The 23,531-nt window shown below is 39.7% G+C and overlaps 1 protein-coding gene and 1 long non-coding RNA gene across 7 annotated transcripts in view; one reads left to right on the top strand and one right to left on the bottom strand.

Moving 5' to 3' along the window:
* RNMT (RNA guanine-7 methyltransferase) overlaps positions 1-22,752 on the top strand; it is a 37,429-nt gene extending 14,677 nt beyond the window's left edge. For 2 of the 6 annotated variants that reach the window (XM_001171256.5, XM_001171239.4), the window contains 6 exons: positions 158-339; positions 1,135-1,299; positions 4,444-4,561; positions 10,537-10,638; positions 12,315-12,348; positions 18,138-22,752. In XM_001171256.5, coding sequence (XP_001171256.1) covers positions 158-339; positions 1,135-1,299; positions 4,444-4,561; positions 10,537-10,638; positions 12,315-12,348; positions 18,138-18,175 — 639 coding nt within the window. In that variant the 3' untranslated portion in view covers positions 18,176-22,752. Of the gene's footprint in view, positions 1-157; positions 340-1,134; positions 1,300-4,443; positions 4,562-5,458; positions 7,541-10,536; positions 10,639-12,314; positions 12,349-13,651; positions 15,380-18,137 lie in introns of those variants that run through there. The other 4 variants (XM_054672127.2, XM_054672128.2, XM_063795510.1 and 1 more) reach the window with 3 other exon arrangements.
* Positions 13,045-20,332, bottom strand: LOC134808580 (uncharacterized). The gene is made up of 2 exons (XR_010151849.1): positions 20,242-20,332; positions 13,045-13,329 (listed from the first exon to the last, which is right to left on the bottom strand). It is a non-coding gene; the product is annotated as an uncharacterized LOC134808580 (long non-coding RNA).
* Positions 22,753-23,531: the final 779 nt, after the last annotated feature.

The raw sequence follows: 23,531 nt of genomic DNA, 5'->3' as shown, positions 1-23,531 counted from the left end.
CTAGAATACATGCATGATTTCTGTGTGTCCTTTATTGTACAAGGGAAAGATTGTGAGGGAAAGGAAGAACCTTACATTCTAGAAGTTAATTTACTAAAAAGTTTTTAATCTTTGTTGTAGTTACCTCACAATCTTAACTCATTTTAATTTGTTTCAGGAACTTCTGATTGACAAATTTCGTGACCCACAAATGTGTTTTGACATCTGCAGTTGTCAGTTTGTCTGTCATTACTCATTTGAGTCTTATGAGCAGGCTGACATGATGCTGAGAAATGCGTGTGAGAGACTTAGCCCTGGGGGCTATTTTATTGGTACTACTCCCAATAGCTTTGAATTGATGTAAGTACTTTTAAATATATTGTGGTTTATAAAATATTCAGTATTAAGTAGCAAATGTTTATCAGAGGTAGATTTTATTAAAATACGCTATTTTAATTTTATAAGTGTTGAACACTTTCATAAGATATTTGAGTAGACATTCAAAATTTAAATTCAATAGACAAATTTACAGATGAACTTTTAACAGTTCATCTTTGTGTGTAAGTTAGAGACTGAAGTTATAGTGATAGACAAACTGCAGGTCAGATAGACAGGCACAGAGATGAACCAGCTGTCATGAGAGTGATACCTACTTCCAGCTTAATTTTATTGGTGTGACTGTTGGTGATCTTTTAGTATATTGCTTCTTAAAAGTAGCTCAAATCAGGAGAGTGCAGTGGCTCATGCCTATAATCCTAGCACTTTGGGAGGCCAAGGCAGGAGGATTGCTTGAGGCCAGGAGTTTGAGACCAGCCTGGACAACATAGTGAGACCTTGTCTTTACAAAAAATTTACAAATTAGCCAGCGTGGTGGCACGCCCCTGTAGTCCTTGCTCAGGAGGCTGAGGCAGGAGGATCACTTGAGCCCAGGAGTTGGTGGCTGTAGTGAGCTATGATCACACCACCACACTCCAGCCTGAATGACAGATTAAGACCTTGTCACTTTAAAAAAAAAAAAAAAGGTAGCCCAGATCTAATTAAAAAGCTAATCAAGTGTGCATCATGTAGTTTTTCACATGCATAATCTGATCAAAATAAATCTACACTAATCACAATTTTAATCTTTTTATTTTGGTTGGGTGATAACCTTGATAGAAGACGCCTTGAAGCTTCAGAAACAGAATCATTTGGAAATGAAATATATACTGTGAAATTTCAGAAGAAAGGAGATTATCCTTTATTTGGCTGCAAATATGACTTCAACTTGGAAGGTGTTGTGGATGTTCCTGAATTCTTGGTCTATTTTCCATTGCTAAATGAGTAAGAAGTCATTAATCTGTTCACTCTTTTCTTTTTGTCTTAAGGGAAAGAAAAGCGGGGAAAAGCAATATTTATTTTACTCTTTATTTTAAATGAGGGCTAAAGAAAAAGTATAATCTTGTTTTTTTGTTTTTGTGTTTTAAAACAAACAAACAAACAAACAAGACTAGCTTCACATCTAGGGGATTATTGCCATAGGTCTCATAATAGCCTAACTTAGTTTTCTCTCATTCCTGGAATTTTTTAATCCTATGGGTGAAAAAGGGAACCAGTTGCCTTCAGCTTGTGGCACAAAATGCCTGACACAAATAGCAAAAGTTTTTTTTTTTTTTAGTGACTACTGGTAACTTTGATGATAAACAATGAGTCTTCATAAATCAAAGATCCTCCTGTTGACAGAGATGAGTATTAAAAGTTGTTTGCATTTCACTATAACTTTGAAATTGCCTATGTCCCACAGGCAATGTTGATGATAAAATCCTGATTCAGGAATGTATTCTCCCATGTGCCTGAATTCCTAGGAGTCCTGGCAAACTGTAGATACAGGAAAAGCTGGGGGTAACTGGGCCTTACCAGGTAAGGCTTCAAGGCCTTGTGATACACCTTGGTTTCCAGAGTTTCCCCGGTGGGGAGAGTATAAAAGTCAGCTTAAATGTAGGCCATGTCATGATTGATTGAACTTGATTTTCTACTTTTTAGAAACAAAAATGTTTTGTTTTGAATATTAACTGAGAAAAAGGAGGTATATTGTCTGCTTACTTCTGCTTGGTGCTTATTTTAATTGTAACTCAGTCAGTCTGTAAAATTAGGGTTACAGTATTTTCAGGAGTTCTATAATAGCTTATTCAATAATATAAGAAAGCCAAGTAGCATTGTGACTGAACATGAGGAAAATACTGTGCATAATTTTATAAATATAAACCATTTACAAAATTTAAAAATATCAATTACATTTTCCTTTTAATTTTTAAAACTAATAAACTGGGGAAATGTTACTGCTCTTCAACTTTATTTAAAAAAGAACTTGTGGAATGTTATTGAGTATGTTTAATATGTTAGCTTGAGATTTTAGTTAACAGTTTGGTGATTTTAATATAATCAAAAAGATAATGAAAGATTTGTTTTAAATGCTAAACAAGACCTAGCGGTCTTCTTTTTTTTTTTTTTTTTTTTTGACTTAAATTGCCTAATGATGGTAAACCTAAGTCATCAGTTTAATGTCTAATTTTTTAAAAGATTATTTATTGAAACAGTATTGGATGAAATAGAATCTGAAAATGTGTGGGGGTTTTGAGATGCCTTTTTGCCATTTCATTAAGAAATTTAACAGAAATAAGCTTTTTGTGTGGCAAAACTTATTCAAATTGGGCCTCAATTCTTTGAATCATGATTTTTTTAGGTGTAAAACTTGGTTTCATTTCTAAAGGCTTATTTTAGAGATTTACAAAAGAAAATGAACTGCCTGGAATAAAAAACTTGGTTTCATTTCTAAAGGCTTATTTTAGAGATTTACAAAAGAAAATGAACTGCCTGGAATAAAAGACTTAATTTTGCTCATGTTGCCTTTCCAAGGAGGATTAATTGAAGTAACAGAATCCTGCCTTACGTATACCTCTTACATAGAAACCTCAGTGGCCCTCCAGTGTTTGCCCTTACCCTATCCCCTCAAATGCCACCCTGTACACGAGCCCTCCCACCTAATTTTCAGGGTTTCTCCCCTTCCTTCCACTCTTCCTTTAACTGCTGCCTGAAGTCATCTCCAGGCTCCCTCTTGTTGTCTACAGATACATGATTATAAACTTGGCAAATGCAGTGAGGAAAAAAAATACCTGAGAGTCTAATGGAGAGACCTAATAATAATTAAGATTTAAGGAAGGTACCTGTAAAGAAGCGATGTTTGAGTCAGGATCTAAAGGATGGAAAAGTAGGTGGGCAGCTGAGGACTGGAGGGAAGAATGCTCCTGACAAGAGGACAGCGTGTGTGAGGGCCCAGCAGTGGGAAAGCTAGGCTAGTCCAAGATGTTGAAAGAAGGCCCATCCTGATTTATATCGGGGGCTGTCCCAAAATGAGGCAGCATTCCTTTACAGATGAATGTCTTTGAGACCATGTTCTGTATCCTAAGTGCACTGGAGCCCAGTGGAGGGTGTTAAGGGGGGTAGTGACATGACTCAGGTCCGCATTTCTGAAAGCTTAATCTGGCTGTGATTGGAAAATTCATTGAGGGAGAGTAAGAATGGAAGCAGGGGACAAGCAAAGTGAGTTTATGGACTGGTACCACTGAGTGGTGATGGTGAGTGAAGCAGCAGGATGGTGCCAAATGCAGGAGGTAAGAAGTGGACCTATTTGAAATTGATGTTTTCTAGGTAAAATAGAAAGGACTTAGTGATGTGTATTGAGCACAGTGGGTAAAAGAGAAGGGGAGATGGCATGGATCACTAGATGGATTTACTGAAATGGCAAAGATTGGCAGAAAAAGAGCAGTGATGTTCAGCCTTAGATGTGGGAAGTTAGAGAGTGCCAGTGACACATGCAGGTGAAGATTTATAATAAGCAGTAGAATCCATGAGTGATGAGAGACAGCTGAACTACCGATAGCTGGGGGGTGGAAGTGAGTAGGGCTCTGGACTGTACTCTACAGAACCTTGAAGTTTAGAAGTTGGGTAAAAAAAAACCTGTAAGTAAAAAGGAAAAAAAAAAAAAACCTGCAAAGAAGCAGTTCATGATGTAGGGGAAAAATTAATAGTGTATCTTGCCAGAGAAGTCGAGATGAAAGTGAATCTTTAAGAAGGAAGTCAGCAGCTGTTTGCAGTGCAGCTGTGAGAGATCAAGTAAAGTGAAATGGAATCAGTAGAAAAGAGTTTCCTACACTTCTTCTGCATCTCACAGCTCCGGAGACTCTCATTTGCTTCCTGACCTTTATGTTATACTAATAGAGCCCTCTGAAACCCCTGAGATTTAGAATGCATGTTTCTTTTAGGTGTGATATGTTACTCTTGATTCATTTTGTATTACTCTATTGTGAATTTATCAAGGAAATGGTAGCTTTTTTAGTTAAGTCCGGAAGATGTCATTGCTGTACAAAAGTAAGTTGAGGAATTACAAACATGTGGAAGCTTTTTCATTAAGTATTCTTTTTTGGACAGAATGGCAAAGAAGTACAATATGAAACTGGTCTACAAAAAAACATTTCTCGAATTCTACGAAGAAAAGATTAAGAACAATGAAAATAAAATGCTCTTAAAACGAATGCAGGCCTTGGAGGTGAGTATTTAGAAAAGATGTACAAATTTCAGTCATGGTGAACTTGTTTGGCTGTTCTTGAGATCCTTGCAAGGCCATCTGAAAATGAAATAGTTATGTGTATTACGCTCTTCAGCACCTAGGACGGAGCTTGATACAGAAACTGCATGGTGAGTGCTCAGTAAATACTTGATGAAAGAATGAGTACTGGTGTTACCAAATTCTGTTTCTAGATAGTACTGCTTTAAAATAGTATTTCTCAGCCTCAGGACTGTTGACATTTTGTTCTGGATAATTCCTTGCTGTGGGATGCTGTGCATTGTAGGATATTCAGTAGCATTCCTGGCTTCTACGCACTAGATGCCTTCCAGTAACACTCTTGTCCCCAGTTACGATAACCAGAAAACTCTCTCCAGACATTGCCAAATATCCCCTGGTGGACAAAATTGCCCCAAGTTGAGAACCAGTTCTTTACAACAGTGCCTTTTGGTTACGACAGTAATTTAGAACCTTCCTGGCCAGTGTCCAGACAAGCTCAAACCATACATAATTTTATTGTATGGTAATTCTTTAGCAGGGTTCCAGTCTTTTAGACTGTGTTGTTGCTGAGACCTCTCCTGTCCTAATGCAGCAGTGAAGGTATCTATATAAGCTTCAATTACACAGCCATTGATTGTTTTTCCTTTTTCTCCTTACCAGACAATGTTTGGTTGGACAGACCTAAAATATTCAGTGAGCATTTTTATTATTGATCAGTAGAATCATATTCATCAAATGGACATTAAACTTCCTTAGAGAGTTTATTCAGTTTAAGTACTTTAAGCATACTCTGACTTATTTATCCTTATAATTACCCCCATGAAGTAGGCAGAATGGTAACTTTTCACTAATTTTTTTCCTTTTTTTTGTTAATGACAGGATCTCGCTCTGTTGCCCAGGCTGGAGTGCAGTGATGTGATCACAGCTCACTGAGGCCTTCACCTTCTGGAAGGTGATCCTCCCACCTGAGCCTCCTGAGTAACTGACTACAAGCGTGTGTCACTACACCTGTCTCAGTTTTAAACTTTTTGTGCTGATGAAGTTTTGCCGTGTTTCCCAGGCTGGTCTCAAACTCCTGGCCTCATCAAGCAATCCTCCCGCCTTGGCCTCCCAAAGTACTGGGATTACAGGTGTGAGCCACTGCACCTGGCCAGTTTTCACATTTTTTTAGTGGGCAGCCTGAGGCTCAGAGGATAATGACTTGCTCAAGGCATACTAACCTTTAGATTTTCTTCAGTTTTTGTAGATGATACTCAAACAGAAGTCTCCTGTTGAAGTTGCACCTGCACCCAGCCACTCCCACAATGTTGAGTGGGAGGACTTTTTATAAATTCTAAATTGTCTTTTAAGATACATAATCAGTAAAATTTCATATTCCTCATTAGTTATATTTCCTATACTTTAGATCTAAGAATGTTTTTATTGGCTTTATATTAGGAATGGATGCTTGTTTTGTTTGACTTAAGGAAGAGGAGAAAACTAGCAAAACTATGTGTGGATAAGTCCCCCTGTCCCACATATACAGCATATCTTTAGCATATTGCCTTTATTTGATGGTGCTTTGCATGATAGTGGTCAATTATTTAGCCTTTCTCTTAGCATATGGGTAGTGAATTCACTTGTGTAATGTATGTCAAAATCTACTTAGGTATGGTAGGGTATGGGATAACAAGAATTTTATGGCATGTTATTTCAGTGAATAATGCAGTCCATGATGGGAACTGCAGTATTGAAGCATTCCAAGTGCAGTGAGTTTATAAAGGGCCTTTTGGGAAGGAAGAAGATTGGTAGAGGACAGGCAGAGAAACCAGAGTGCACAGGAGATGTTTGAGGAAGTAGTACTAATGGCCTTCACAGTTCTTCAGCAGTCTTCCTTCTCCCCCAGTACTGCACTTGGGGATATGACCTGTTACCATGGCTGTCTGGGGACAGAAGCAGTAATAGCATGTAGTTTGAAAAATCCTTTGGTTTTCCTCCTTCTTGACCAAGTCACTCTGGTGGGCGTGTAAAGGACTTGGAGCAGGAAAGGACATGACCAGATAAGAGTTAGGACACTACTTGGGTGGCATAATGGGAGATGGTTTGGAGGGACTTTGAGACCAGACCAGAGGTGGAAAGAGCAGTCGGATGCCACTGCTTTCGACCAGGTCAGAGGTTTAAATGGATCTGTTTCTTGATATTTGTCCCAAAAAGTCTTTTCCTGAAGCATCCAGCTTTTATCTGGGTTCAGCACTAGAACCAGTACAACTTTTCTGCTTTCCTGGAGCGTTGGAACAGAGAGAAGAAAGAATGAAAAGACGTAGGCCATGGAACTGTAGGTCCTGACACCTGTTTTCTTTTTTTCACCAGCAAACATATTCTAGGGACAGTTCTGGAAAAGTAACTCCTTTTAGAGGAGACACTAAGATATATATGTTTTAATAAGTTTTGGTCCTGGCATGGTGGCTCATGCCTGTAACCCCAGCACTTTGGGAGGCCGAGGCGGGCAGATAACCTGAGGTCAGGAGTTGTAGAGCAGCCTGGCCAACATGGTAAAACCCCGTCTCTACTAAAAATACAAAATTAGCCAGGTGTGGTGGTGCGTACTTGTAATCCCAGCTACTCAGGAGGCTGAGGCAGGAGAATCACTTGAACCCAGGAGGTGGAGGTTGCAGTGAGCGAAGATCACGCCACTGCTCTCCAGCCTGGGTGACGAAACTGAAACTCCATCTCAAAAAATAAAATCAATTTTAAAAAATAACGATGTTTTACAGCTTTATAATCATGTATTGGTTGGTCTTTCAAAATGATCAGTAGAGAAGAGAAACTGGGTGTCCAGTGATAAGCAGATAATCACATGGAGGATAAGTTGAAGAACAAGTTTACAACAAAATAGTTTGGTAGGCATTCAAAAACGAAGTTCTGAAGCTTTGTGATATGGTAAAACTACAATATGTGGAATTAAAGTTCAAAAAAAACTGATTGGTAATCTGTTCTTTCTTAGAGCCCTGTGTTGGGATGTGATACAAAGTAAGGTGGTTTATGCTAATGATACAGCAGTCTCAAATAGCTGAGTACTTTTAAAACAGCAAATAAATAGGTTAATTTCTAATGCCTAAACTTGCTGCAGGATGTTTATAAAGAAAAGAGACAAAGAAGATTGCAAAGCAGATATTCATAGATCATTTTCTTAAAAGTTTATTAGGGAGTTGTAAGTTTAAAGTGCCTCCTTTCTAGCTGGTTTATTGCAATAAGACAAAGAATTATAAAAAATTATAAATGAATTATTAAAAACATAAACTTTGTAGAGTAGATGGTTCTATTAAATGTTTTATGTAATTTATTGTGTTTTGATTTGCATGTATCTGGTTTGTTTTTTGGTGAGGGAGTTGGGGAGACAGAGTCTCGCTCTGTCATCCAAGCTGGAGTGCACTGACACCATCTTGGCATCTTGGCACACTGCAACCCCTCCCCTCCGACCCTTCTCCCCCAGCCTCACCTAAACCCGGCCTAAGTGATCCTTTCACCTCCCCCTTCTGAGTAGCTGGGACTACAGGCACGTGCCACCACACCTGGCTACTTTTTGTATTTTACGTAGAGACAGGATGTTGAAATGTTGCCCAGGCTAGTCTCGAACCCCTGAGCTCAAGTGATCTGCCTTCCTCGGCCTCCCAAAGTGCTGGGGTTACAGCATGAGCTACCGAGCCAGGCCTGATTTACATGTATTAAAAGGCAAAATGCAGATACTATAAAGGGATATCACTTAAAATGAATTAAAAATGGCACTTGAAGTAACTTGGATAAACATTTGGCCAGCATACCCTTAAAAACACAGCATGTTTTTCTGACCCTTTTCCAGAGTCTTAGGTAAATATGGGAAATGTCTGTATTTTGGAGGCTGGATTATTAAACAGCGTTCTGTGTTGGCTTGACTTTTTCATTTGTATTATTTGTAATTGCTATTTATGCTTTTCGTGGCTATTAAATTGCCATCATTTTAATATTTAGCTCTTTTTATGACATCTTTAAGCTTTGTATTTATATACAAAGCCTTTGGCTAACAGTAGAGAAGGTGCAAGTGTTTGCTGCTAAATGGTTCTTGGTGGTGATTAAATTATGTAGCTTCTTCCAGCTGTGAATATCCTAAGATTATGATAAAAGTTGACCATAAGGCTGGATGTGGTGGTTCACACCTGTGATCTCAGCGCTTTGGGAGGCTGAGGTAGGAGAATTCTTTGAGACCAGAAATTTAAGACCAGCCTGGGCAACATACTGAAACCTTGTCCCTACAAAAAAATTTTTAAAAATTAGCCAGCATAGTGGCTTGTGCGTGTAGTCCCAGCTACCCAGGAGGTTGAGGTGGAGGATCACTTGAGCTCGGGAGGCCAAGGTTGCAGTGAATGGAGATCCTGCCACTGCAATACAGCCTGGGAGACAGAGCAAGACTCTGTCTCAAAAAAAAAGATGCTAGTTTACATCTGATCTTTGACAAACCTGACAAAAACAAGCAATGGAGAAAGGATTCCCTATTTAAGAAATGGTGCTGGGAAAACTGGCTAGCCATATGTAGAAAGCTGAAACTGGATCCCTTCCTTACACTTTATATAAAAATTAACTCAAGATGGATTAAAGACTTAAATGTAAGACATAAAACCATAAAAACCCTAGAAGAAAACCTAGGCAATACCATTCAGGACATAGGCATGGGCAAAGACTTCATGACTAAAACACCAAAAGCAATGGCAACAAAAGCCAAAATAGACAAATGGGATCTAATTAAACTAAATTAGATGTACTTATGCACAGCAAAAGAAACTATCATCAGAGTGAACAGGCAACCTACAGAATGGGAGAAAATTTTTGCAGTCTACCCATCTGATAAAGGGCTAATATCCATAATCTACAAAGAACTTAAACAAGTTTACAAGAAAAAAACAACCCCATCAAAAAGTGGGCAAAGGATATGAACAGACACTTCTCAAAACACGACATTTATGCAGCCAACAGACACAGAGGAAATGCTCATCATCACTGGTCATCAGAGAAATGCAAATCAAAACCACAATGAGATACCATCTCACGCCAGTTAGAATGGCGATCATTAAAAATTCAGGAAACAACAGATGCTGGAGAGGATGTGGAGAAATAGGAATGCTTTTACACTGTTGGTGAGACTGTAAACTAGTTCAACCATTGTGGAAGACAATGTGGCGATTCCTCAAGGATCTAGAACTAGAAATACCATTTGACCCAGCAATCCCATTACTGGGTGTATACCCAAAGGATTATAAATCATGCTGCTATAAAGACACATGCACATGTATGTTTATTGCAGCACTGATTCACAGTAGCAGAGACATGAAACCAACCCAGATGTCCATCAATGATAGACTAGATTAAGAAAATGTGGCACATATACACCATGGAATACTATGCAGCCATATAAAAGGATGAGTTCATGTCCTTTGTAGGGACGTGGATGAAGCTGGAAACCATCATTCTAAGCAAACTAACACAAGGACAGAAAACCAACCACCACATGTTCTCACTCATAGGTGGGAGTTGAGCAATGAGAACACATGGACACAGGAAGGGGAACATCACACACGGGGGGGCCTGTCATGGGGTGGGGGTCTGGGGGAGGTATAGCATTAGGAGAAATACCTAATGTAAATGATGAGTTGATGGGTGCAGCAAACCAACATGGCACATGTATACCTATGTAATAAACCTGAACGTTTTGCACATGTACCCTGGAATAATATACCCTAGTATAATATTTTAAAAAAATTGGTTTAAGAGAGGATTCTTCCTTTTTTTTAATTTTTTTCTGTATTTCAAAAGTATGTATAGTTTGTATTCCTGAAGTAGTGCTTACAGATTATTCTCCTAATTATGTTATTTCAGTGATTTAGCATGTTTAATTCTGAATTGTAAATTTCAGTTATTGTAACTAGGACTTTCATTTCTTTCCCCAGCCATATCCTGCAAATGAGAGTTCTAAACTTGTCTCTGAGAAGGTGGATGACTATGAACATGCAGCAAAGTACATGAAGAACAGTCAAGTAAGGTTACCTTTGGTAAGTTTTAATTTATGAAAGTATTTCATAGAGAATGAAAAAAAGAACATGCTTATATGGAGACATAGGAAATTATTTCACTTGTTTACAATACTTAGGCTCACTGACTTACAAATCAGTTGTTTCCACTAAGTGATGTTGACTTGTTATAACCACAGAATATGGAATAAAATTTATTTCAGTGGACTGAGAATGGAGTGCTATATCTAAGGCAGTGAGGACAGTGAAAAAATTACAGGGTTGGTGTGCAAGTTCCCTGCTAATGTAGGCACCAATGAATCACAGCATTTCATACATAGAATGCAGCAGTCCAGGAATTTAAATGGGAAAAAATTACATCTTCACCTATACTAATTTCTGTGTAAAAGTTTACATTTTAAAAATGATTACTACAATAGTACCACAGTGGTATTAGCTGCTGCTGTGACTTTGTCATCAGTAGAAGTTACAGATATTTTCATAGCACATTTTTGCTAATATCTTAGAATATTGTTTTCATTTATCACATCTGGAAAAATGACATCACTAGAACTGCCACTAGATCTTGTTATTATAGTTAATGGTGTGTGCAAAGCAACACATATCTTTAATATTTTGATAGCTACATAAATATAATTTATTTCCTTTGTGTAATATGTACTTTATTTTGTTATTCCTTTGAAAAAACACAAAAATTGTATTTTTTCCACCAGTGCTGTTTGATATTTCAAGATAGGCCTTTTTTATTTTTTCATTTTCCAAATTAAGAATACAAGATAGGGCCGGGTACAGTGGCTCACGCCTGTAATCCCAGCACTTTGGGAGGCCGAGGCAGGTGGATCATGAGGTCAGGAAATCGAGACCGTACTGGCTAACAGTGAAACCCTGCCTCTACTAAAAATACAAAAATTAGCTGGACGTGGTGACGGGCCCCTATAGTCCCAGCTACTTGTGAGGCTGAGGCAGGAGAATGGGGTGAACCCGGGAGGCGGAGCTTGCAGTGAGCCGAGATCGCACCACTGCACTCCAGCCTGGGCGACAGAGCCAGACTCTGTCTCAAAAGAAAGAATACAAGATAGGCCGGGCGCGATGGCTCAATGCCTGTAATCCCAGCACTTTGGGAGGCTGAGGCGGGCGGATCACAAGGTCAGGAGATTGAGACCATCCTGGCTGACACGGTGAAACCTCGTCTTTACTAAAAATGCAAAAAATTAGCCACGCGTGGTGGCGGGTGCCTGTAGTCCCAGCTACTCGGCAGGCTGAGGCAGGAGAATGGCATGAACCCAGGAGGCAGAGCTTGCAGTGAGCCAAGATCACGCCACTGCCCTCCAGTCTGGGCGACAGAGCAAGGCTCTGTCTCAAAAAAAGAAAAAAAAAAAAAAATACAAGATAGATGCATTTTCCAGTTACACACACACACACACACACACACACTATGCCCTCTTCACACACATTCACCCTTTGGATGAGAATTTGAGAATTTGGCAGGAGGATAAAAGTGTGAGAAGATGACTTTCAAAGTGAATCTCACCGATTTCTTTTATATGCTCAGGTCACAATATGATTAACAGTGAATCGAATGTGTATTTACAATGAAGTTAGGGTCTTTTGGCCATCTCTGCCCATTATTTAGAAATAAGCATATGTTTACTTCCATATTGAATCTAAAATTTTCTTTTTCTCTTTTGTAATTTTAGGGAACCTTAAGTAAATCAGAATGGGAAGCTACAAGTGAGTATATCATCAGCATAGATTAACTGATAATTTCAAAGGTCCTGTTTCAAAGTGATCATTAAAACCTGAAAAAAGCCTGGGCACTGTGGCTCACACTAGTAATCTCAGTATTTTGGGATGCCGAGACAGACAGATTCCTCGAGCCCAGGAGTTGAGACCGGTCTGGGCAACATGGCAAATGCTTGTCTCTACCAAAAATACAAAAAAATTAGCTAGTCATGGTGGCATGTGCCTGTAGTCCAGCTACTCAGGAGGCTGAGGTGGGAGGATTCCTTGAGCCTGAGAAGTCAAGGCTGCAGTGAGCTGTGATTACATCACTGCACTCCAGTCTGGGCAACACAGCGAGACTCTCAAAAAAAAATCTGAAAACTTGGAGTTTTTCTGACATTTTAGGTTTTGTTTGTGTTTACACACACACACAAATACGTATATCTCTACATATGTCTAATCCTCCTTTCTTGCACAGCTGTGTAGTGCCAAGAGAAGATACACTGTACACAGGGTCTTCCTCAGCATAAACTTCAGTGAGCATGTGTAAACATTCTCATTGCCTATTTGTTACTAAGTAGCCATCTCCATTTGAAGTGTTTACCTCAGATTTCTAGTGAAATTTTTGGCTTATAGAATACTTGCATGTCTTTTTTTTATTTGGCCACTCTGATGTGACAGTGAAGGCATAATAATACTAGAACATTCAATGAAACATCCATGAGCAGGATGTGTTAGAGGTGTGCATGATAGGGGACAAATGTGGTGCAAAGATATTCTGAAGTGAAGTTCCTGTGTTCAGAAGAGAAGCCAGAAGCACAGCAAATCTGTGAAGGCCTGTGGTTCTTCAGCAGTGGGTGTTGAGGAAGTCAGGTTGCAGAGCCTCATTGTTACTGTAGGAATCCCCTTACATGGTTGTTGGTGATGTTGAGGCACAAGTGGTCATTAAGGACAATCCATTTGATAAACATTATTGATTTACGTGAAGTTCTGTGAAAGATAAAGTAAAATAAAGATGTTAAATCTCTACCTTCTAGAAGTCTACACTGTAATGGAAGGAACAGGCACAAATAAACACTGCTACGCAAAGTTTTAAGTGCTAATGATACTGTAGTGGGGCACAAAGGTGAAAGAGAGCTTAATGAAAACTAAGCTAATGACATCTGGGATGTAGTAATAATATTGATATTACTGAGTGTTGAACACGTGCAGGTGCGTGTAATGTTTTTAATCCTTGTAATAACTCACATGTTGTAACTCATTTAATCCTCACAATGACTTTATGAGTAGAGTATTATATCTCCTTTCACAGATGAGAAGACTAACAACTTAGCTAAGATCACAGAGCTAACCTGTGGTTAGCTTACCTAAGTGATCTGTCATTTTCACTATGGTTTCATGGAAGCCTGGCAAAAGGAAAATCTAGTAAGACTTCCTGAGTTGGATAGAGAAGAAGAGGAAAGGAGTCAAGCAAGACCAGTATTTTGAGGCTATTTGTCTTTGAACATTGGTACTATTACTAGAAATCGGACTGGAGGATGTTATACACATACGATCATGCTTGACACACTGGTGAGCATGTGCATAAACTATGGATTTTATTACTTTTTCCCTGCAGTGGAGACTGGTTGCCTGTCTTAGACATCCTGCTGGTCCCAAAGTAGAGTGTAAATTTTGATCACGAGTCATCATGATGGCGGTACTGGCTGTGGCTTAGAACTGTATTTTTATATTATTAAGTGTGGACTTTAGTCATCATGTACAAATGAAAAATTAGATGGCCCCAGACAATTGGAAGAGATGGGCTGGACATGCGAAGAGAGCAGTGGCCAAATTGCACCTCGGGTGTAGCACCCCAGGATTGTTTGGCTGTTTGATGAATTGCTCTGTTCTAAGCTAGAGGGCTTCATGGGTTGAGCGTATTTTGCATGCCATCACGAGTCTAAAAGGCCCAGGCTACATTTTAGACTTCTACTGGTCTGATCATTAAGCTATCACCAGAGCCGCTGCTCCTCTAGAAGATGGCTTTAAATGAGAAAGGAGAGAATTGCTATTGATTTATTTCTGGAAGTGGAAGTGGTTCACGATTTGATTTTTTAAAATCCCAATTGAAATGCCTGCATAGAAGGCATTTTATACAATAAGTGGGACTTTTTAGGAGTTTCAAGTTAGAAAGAAAGTTGCTATTATGTATTGAAAATCAGACTCTAGCATGTTAGTGGTTTCAAATGACCCTAAATGAGGACAGGACAGGACTGAGGGGTTGTTTGCAATTGGTATGGGTGTGTGGGGGGTGGGATTTGGCAGAGCTGGGCTGCAGAAAGGTCACACAGAGTGGGGGACAGCATGAGTGATACTGGCCAGCTGTGAGTGCTGACATGCTGTGCACGCTGATGTGTTGCAAGTGCTGGGGACTGCTTTGTCTCCTTACCTTCTGGCAAGAACCACAGAATTGATGAACACCCTGCCTGTTTTCTGTCCTATCACTGTGCTACTAGCCACATTTCATTTCAACTAAAAGAAATTGGAAACCGGTAAATAAGGTGACCAAAGTAGTATTTTGGAAAAACTGCTATGGTATTCCTGTACAAGTTGGGTTGGAAGAGCAAGAAGCTGGAGTCTTGGGAGGCCATCAGGCAGTTAGCTGTGTTCATCTACCCTCCCTTCAGAAGAAGTCATCTCAAGGAGTGAGGCCTCCAGCTTAGATGGACTTGATCTTGACTCACTGTTGAGTATCCTAGCACATGCCCCAAACATCCTTGTGATGTTTGCAGGATTTGTCACCTTTGCAGGTATTTTCTTGCCCTAAAATCTGTTGGTATTTTATTAGAAGATATACAGGCATACCTTGGAGATACTGCAAGTTCAGTTCTAGACCACCACAATAAAGCAAGACACTCAGATTTTTTGGTTTCCCAGTGCATATAAAAGTTATGTTTACTGTAGTCTGTTAAGTGTGCAGTAGTGTTGTGTCTGAAAACAATGTACATACCTTAATTTAAAAATACTTCATTGGTAAAAAAATGCTGATGATCATCTGAACCTTCAGTGAATCTGAATCTTTTCTGCTGGTGAAGGGTCTTTCCTCCATGGCGGAAATACTCTTGATGGATGGTGGTTGCCGAAGATTGGTGTGGCTGTGGCAGTTAAGACAATGAAGTTTGCCTCATTGATTGACCATTCTTTCACAGAAGATTTCTCTGTAGCATGCAGTGCTGTTTGATAGCGTTTTACCCACTGTAGAACTTATTTCTAAATTGGAGTCACTCCTCTGAAACCCTACTGGTCTTTATCAACTAAGTTTTTGTAATATTAATATTCGAAATCCTTGTCATTTCAACAATGTTCCCAATGTGTTTACCAGAAGTAGATTCTATCTCAAGCTCATCCATAAGAAGCAGCTCTTCATTTGTTCAAGTTTGATCATGAGATTGCAGCAATTCAGTCACATCTGCAGGCTCCACATCTAATTCTGGTTCTCTTGTTGTTGCCATCCCGTCTGCAGCTACTTCCTCCACTGATGTGTTGAACCCCTTGAAGTCATGCATGAGGGTTGGAATCCAGTTCTTCTAAACTTGCGTTCATGTTGATATTTTGACCTCATCCCATGAAGCATGAACATTCTTAATGATATCTAGAATGGGGAATCATTTCCATCAGGTTTTTAATTTACTTCATCCAGATCCATCAGAGGAATCATTATCTATGGCAGCTATAGCCTTACAAAATGTATTTCTTAAATAATAAGACTTAAAAATGAAAAGTACCCCTTGATCAATGGGCTGCAGAATGGATGTTGTATCAGCAGCCATGAAAATAACATTAATCTCCTTGTACATCTTCATCAGACCTCCTGGGTGACCAGGTATATTGCCAATGAGCGGTAATATTTTGAAAAGAATTTTATTTTTCTGAGCAGTAGGTCTCAACAATGGGCCTAAAATACTCAGTAAACCGTGATGTGAACAGATATGCTGTCATCCAGGCTTTGTTCCATTTATAGAGCATGAGCAGAGCAGATTTTACATAATTCTTAAGGGCCTTGGGATTTTTGGAATGATAAATGAGCATTGGCTTCACCTTAAAGTCACTAGCAGCATTAGTCCCTAACAGGAGAGTCGCCCTGTCTTTTGAAGCTTTGAAACCAGGTATTGACTTCTCTCTAGCTATGAAAGTCCTAGATGACATCTTCTAATAGAAGACTGTCTCGTCTTCATTGAAGATCTTATTTAGTGTAGCCACCTTCATCAATGATCTTAGCTAGATCTTCTGCATAACTTGATGCAGCTTCTACATCAGCACTTGCTGCATCATCTTGCACTGTTACATTATGAAGGTGGCTGCTTTCCTTAAACGTCCTGAACCAACTTCTAGTTTCAGACTTTTCTTGTGCAGTTTCCTCACCTCTCTCATCCTTCATAGAATTGAAGAGAGTCAGGGCCTCTGAATTAGGCTTTGGATAAAGGGAATGTTGTGGCTGGTTGATCTTTGCAGACCACTCAGACTTTTTCTGAAAATCAGCAGTAAGGCTGTTTGCTTTCTTATTCCAGTGTGTTCATTGGAGTAGACTTTTATTTTAAGAACTTTTCCTTTGCATTCATAACAGCTGATTTCAAGCCTAGCTTTTTGCCTATTTTAGCTTTTTACATGCCTTCTTCACTAAGCTTAATCATTTCTAGCTTCTGATTTAAAGTGAGAGATGTGCAAGTCTTCCTTTCACTTGAACATGTGGAGACCATTGTAGGATTATTAACTGGCCTTATTTCAATATTGTTGTATCTCCAGGAACAGAGAGGCCAAGGAGAGGGAGGGAGAGAGATGAGGGAACAGCTGATTAGTGGAGCAGTCAGAGCACACATGACATTTATGAGTTCTCCATCTTATAAAGGCACCTCGATAAAGTTTGTGGCACCCCAAAACAATTACAGTAATAGCAAAGATCACTGATTACAGATCATCATGACAAATAATAATGGAAAAGTTTGAAATAATGCAAGAATTACTGTAATATGACATAAAAACCCGAAGCGAGCATGTGCTGTTGGAAAAATGGTGCCAGTAGACTTGCTTGATATGGTATTGCCACATACCTACAATTTGTAAAAAACACCAATTTGTAAAGCTAAGTAAAGCTAGGTATGCCTTTAATAGGTTTCAACTTGATTCGGAACAAGGAATCCTAAATTCATTTAGCTGTCTTTGAGTCAAAGCAGGAAACCTTATTTCAGGGAGAGAGCTCTTGGGGCTGATACATGTAGAAATAGAAATAATATCTCTGAAGTATTAATTGTCGTAGAGCTTTTGGCTTACTTTCTTCACAAGGCCCTACAACACAATAATTGGATAATTGGGTGAATTGTTAACATGTCATGTTATGTATGTTCCTTTAATTCTAGTTTTCTAAAATATCTTTAATATTTTTAATTCTAGTTTTCTTTGTTATACTTATTTAAAATTTAATTTTATTATAATTTTAATTTGTTATACTTTTAATTTAGTTATACTTTTATTTTTCTTACCTTAAACTGATTTTTAGAGCTGTTGAACTGGTTTTCCCATGGGCTGCAATATCACTGAGTATTATAGTAAGTAGATAATTGTTTTAAAGTAAGCAAATACCATCCCATGTCTGCCTAAAAATGATTCAAATAATAGAGGAACTCTTAGAATTAACGGGGATTTTCCTCTTCAGAAGCTGCTTGAGAGCCTAAGAATTTTCACCAAATTATGAACAAGACAGATTGTTTTATTTATTGTAATCATATGAGAAACTGAACTCTTATTTATTTCTTCTTTAGGTATTTACTTGGTGTTTGCCTTTGAGAAACAGCAGTGAGCACATAGGCAGTAGTCCCAGAGGGGCCGTGTTCTGTCCTGCCCAAATTTGAACAACTCATCTCGATATATTTGATATTTCTCTGTCTGTTGATTTTAATTCTAAATGTGCAGGATGCTGCCAGAAACTCCAATGTAGAAATTCAACATTTGCTGTCTGTGACAGATGAACTTTTGCATGTGTATATAAGAATGAGTTGGGACCTCTGTCTTTAAAAATCTATTTTTAGGTAATGTTCTAAGAATTCCATTTGCCTCTATGATCTTAGCTCATAAAAATATAATATGACTTGATAAAGCAACTAAACTCTTTCCACAGTGTTCAGATTTGTCCTGTGTGTGTTTACAGTATTCAATTTATTGCAGTTATAGAATTGGTCAGAGAGCATTTTCATAGTGTGCTCATTTCTATGGTTTTGTTATATAGCATTTTTCAACATTTAATGGTCTGTACAGTTGAATGTAAGTGTTCAATATGTATTGCTGAAGTTATAAGTTTAAAACTCAATTTCAGATGCTCATAAAAATTACTTAGCTAAAATTTTAGCAATTTATTGCATTTTGAAATAATCATTAACATGCTGCAATTCAGGAGCTGGTTAGAACATTTTAAGTGGCAGCATAGAATTTTGGAATTTTGGGGCTTTCTTTTGAGAAATTGCTACCATAGTAATTAATGTTTCCAGTTATCAAGATTGTGATTAGACACATTTGCCTTTCTTCATTGAACAAATGGTGCCATAGTTATTTTTCTCAAAATTTAGTGAAAATCCCTCCCATGTAGACATGTTGCACATTTTTTCCAAATTTATACATGGAACTGCAGTAGGAATATTTTCACCATCTGATGCCATGTACCCACTTCAGAAATAAGCAATACTTGTTCCTCTGTTACAACCTCAGCACTTTGCACCGTAGGAGCCATTGTTAAAGTTGTCACTTGTGTAACTGACTGCTTTTCCAAAACTGGTACTTATGTGAACTGTTGTCCTTGCTTTACACCACCATTTGGAAAACTTGCCAGTTTTTAGATGTAGATGTAGTGAAAAACTTCAAGAATGAAGCAGAGCAATTGAGTATTCTTTTTTAAATTATTAAGCCATGATTTACAAAAACATTACTTTCTGTAATTCACAATACTTGTTTTAAAAACATAGTGTCTTCATTAGTGTACATCTATTAACTGTTCATGGTGTTAGAGTTGCAAACTTTTTAGCAAGAAAATATGGATTTCCTCATTTCAGTTCCTTCTGCAGCCTGTGAATCTCCACAAAGTGTTACCAGTTTACAAAAATAAGTCTTTTTGCCTTAAGTCATTTTGGAAATAAGTAATACTGCATCTGACTCTGGTGGCTGTATTAGCTAGGAAAGGTTTGTAAATGGTGTCAGTGAGGTGGGGAAAGGAAGTCTTCCTGTCACATATGCAGGTTCGTTTTCATTCTAGGGCAGTGCCAGGAAGTATATTGATAGCTTTGTAGGTACAGGAAAAACATCATCATTATTTCCTCTGTTCACATTTACTGGTCTTAATTAACAGGTAATAATAATACATGTACTTTTAGCCTGAAACCTCTTCCACGCCATGGGTAACTTGGGGGAGAGAAGAATCCTCCAAACGATGGAGTAGCCAGTGGTAATACAAAGCAGGGAGAACAGAAAGGTAGAGTTACTAAGGCCTTCAGTGAACAGAAAGGAGCAGAGAGCAGGATTAGATCTGAGAAGATGCTCTGGGGACTGAGCCCACTGTTGTTGGTGTCAGGGAGGCTTACTGGAGCCACACCTGCAGGCGCTGTGTTCAGGCACCACCTTCCTCCTTGAGCTTTGCCTGTCTCTTGCCTTATCAGTTCTTCCTCCACCACCCTACACCCTCCTCCCCCCGGCCCCAAGCCCCTGTGTCTCCTTGTTACAATTAAGTTTCTGGATATTGACTTAAGAACTGTTAGGAAGAGGACTAGAAAAGGCTTCCCCTGCCTATCCTCTCCTATCACCAAGGTGGAAGGGAGCTAGTAGGACTCTTCCTTGACACACCTTGCAGTCTAAATGTTCGGTATTCTATTCAGGACTTACGGTAACTATTATGAGGGGGGCATGGCTTTCCACTGTCGGGCCAGGAAGAGCACCTGTTGCTGCAAGCTCAGTGAAGTGGGGCACTCCCAGACCTGCCATGCAGTTTATCCTCTGAGAATGGAATTAGAAATGAAGACCTAACCAGCTCTTGGTGGGAATGATGGAACTGGGGATTGTGATGATTGATCTAGGAACATAGCTGGATTGTGATTTAACCAAGAATGCTGATGTTGAATTCTTTGGGCCTAGAATATACTTGAGAAAGCACTAGTGGCTTGTGTTCAGGGAGAGGAGCTGGCAGTTTTTAACCACTTCTGTGGGAGCCGTGTTCTAACCTGCGGAAAGTATTGCAATTCTGTGAGAGTGACTCTGCAGAGTCACTGCACCATCAGGCTTGGCCCTGCTGTGCCTTCAGTACCCAGCCAGGTTCTCTGGGTCCAGGGTGACTCTCCAAAGAAATTGGCCTTCAGCTGGAGAAAACATTGGGTGGAGACTCTCACTTATGTTAATGCAATCTTGAAATGACTGAAAGGTAGATTGCCAGCACAGTGAGTTTCCCAGCCTGCTCCCCCATCCACACTTGGAAATTGAGGGAGCATGACCGCTCTCTGCCTTCACATGTTAATAGAGGATCAGAGCAGAGTTGGGAGTATATTGGTCAGCATCATAGAAAAGAAGACAAAGCTTGCTCAGCCATGAGATGGCCAGGTATCCAGTTTTGTTAACTCTATTTGGGAATTTCTTTTTCAGCCTGTTTTTTAGCTTAGTGCCATTATGTCATTTTGATTTGTATTCAAGTACTCTTCAAGTATCTTTGTAATGAAGGTTTGGCTACTTGTATAGGTCTGCCTGCAGGGTGAAAATGCCAGTGTGAATATTCTAGCTACCAAACATTGTTTTTTGTTGAAAAACTGACTTTCTGTTGTCTACCTCAGGCCTTGTGCATTTGGGTTATCTCGAGCCAGTCACCACAGAGGGTCTCTAGGGTCTGCAAAATAGAGGCCAAATCCAGGGACCAGGCCCCAATAATAGAAGTTGTACCAAAATGCCTGTGGTACTTGATGGCCTGTTGGTCAAATAGGAAGTACAAGTGTGTGATGTTAGAACCTCCCTAGTTGCTGCTATATCAAACACTGCACACTTGACAAGTGTTTTCATTCCCCGCCCTCTGACAGAACGACATTCCTAATTCTTTGAAGGCAACCAGTGCAAAGGCTACTATACTTGTGTAATGATATTTAGCAGATGCATACAGGACTGGATCCCAGGGCACTGTCAGTTCTTCCCTCCCTCTTGTGCTGCTCAGTTTGTCCTCTGCTCCCATGTAGGCCTAAAGTCACCCCACTCCTTAGTGCCTGCGCCTCACCACGATATTGAGGAAGCACAGGACATCCAAGGGTACTCTCCAGTTTGGCTGTGGAGACTTGAGCAAGCCCTAAAGTCCCCTGCTCCCTGGACTTCTCCTGGGTTGTGCTTTTTTGGGGGCAACATACCTTGGACAAAGCTGAGCTGACAGCTAATGTTTATTAGCCTCCTACCTAAGTCAGTCACTTTGCTAAATTCTTCACCTGTGGTAACTCATTTTGATTGTTATAACATCTCAGCACCATTATTCCCATTTTAATGATGAGGAAACTGAGTCATAGAGGATACAGACTTGCCCAAAGGAGAGCCAGGATTTTCACACCCCCTCCTCAAGCTGGGCCTGCCCTCCAAGTGCTTGTTATATACCTCCACGGGTGTCAGCCCAGATGACTCCTCACCCATCCACCACCTGCAGCTTGAGATGTTAACTATTAGAGCTCCATTCTTTTGGTTCAAAACGTTGATACTTACTTAGATGTTCCCTGAGAGGAGTGTTTATTTCTGAGTAAGGGGCTTTGTTGAAAGAGGGGGTTAGAGAGAGCAAGACAGCACTTGAGTGCACTGGCAGGAAGCAGAGATAAGACTTGAATTTCAGTTTGGTAGACCTCCTTCTTTAGCAGCCCAACCTGTAGCAAATCTAGTTTAGCCTGCATGGCAGGGAGAGGGATTCTCTTCCCACCCTCACCATTTGCAAGTGGCAGGAGCTGAGAATGCCAGTATGAGAGTGTAGCCAAAGTGAGAGGCTGAGAGCAAAGGAGACATTTTTTTCAGTTTTGAGTCGAGTATCCAGACAGAGGCAAATCATTTTGTTTAACTTTTTATTAAAGTGTAACTATAGAAACACATCAATGATTTTTCACAAGTGGAGCACGTGCATACAATCGGCACCCCAGAAGCCCCCCGTCAGATTCCCTTCCAGTTAACTACCTCTCCAAGGGAAACCACTATCCTGAGTTCTAAGCGCATAGATTAGTTCTGTCTGGTTTGGGGAGATATATAAATGGAATTATGCATTCTTTGTATCTGGTTTCTTTTCACCAATATTATGTTTGTGAGATTTTTGTTGCATGTATTTGTACATGGATTTTCATTCTCATGGTTGTATAATATTCCATTGTGTGAATAAACCACATACTATTTATCTGACAGCTGTTTGGTTCATTTACCATTTGGAAACTAGTACTGATCTAGATATTCTAGTACATGAATTTTGGTGCACATAGGTACATACTTCTGCTTAGGAATGTGCTACAATTTGAATGTTTGTCCTTCTAGATCTTATGTTGAAATTTGATCCCCAGTGTTGGAGGTAGGGCCTAATGGGAGGTGTTTGGGTCAGGGGGGGCGGGTCCCTGATGGATAGATTAATGCCTTGCGGTGGTGGGAGTGTGAGTTCTCGCTCAGTTAGTTCCCAAGGACAAGTTAATTGTTGTTGCTGATTAACAACAATGACACCTGGTTGTTTAAAAGAGCCTGGCACCTCCCCCATTTTTTGCTTTCTCTCGCCATGTGATCTCTACAACCAGCTCTCCTTTGCCTTCCACCATGAGTGGAGGCAGCCTGAGGCCCTCATCAGAAGCAAATGTTGCAGGATCTCACTGGGCCTTTGTCTTCTATGCCTACATGTCCACTGCTCGGTTACTCTCTACTGCTCCTTTGCCTTTGCTCTGTCACCCTGTTACCTGCAAGTGTTGGGAGATATGTAGGGAAGATACCAGTACACTCCAGAACCAGGAAGTGGAAACAGAGGAATACCAGAACATTGAAGATCAGTACAATAATGCTTGGAGAAATCTAAGAGAGTTGGGGAGGGAGCTAAGATGGCTGACTAGATGGGGCCAGGAAGAGCATCTCTCACCAAGAGACCAGACCATCAAGAAAACTGGCACACTCTGAGCAGATCTTTGGAAGGAAGGTGTTGAGAG

This window comes from Pan troglodytes, chromosome 17 (genome assembly GCF_028858775.2).
Source record: "Pan troglodytes isolate AG18354 chromosome 17, NHGRI_mPanTro3-v2.0_pri, whole genome shotgun sequence".
NCBI lineage: Eukaryota > Metazoa > Chordata > Mammalia > Primates > Hominidae > Pan > Pan troglodytes.
The sequence above is the reverse complement of the archived record's forward strand: the minus strand, read 5'-3'. Positions and strand labels throughout refer to the sequence as shown.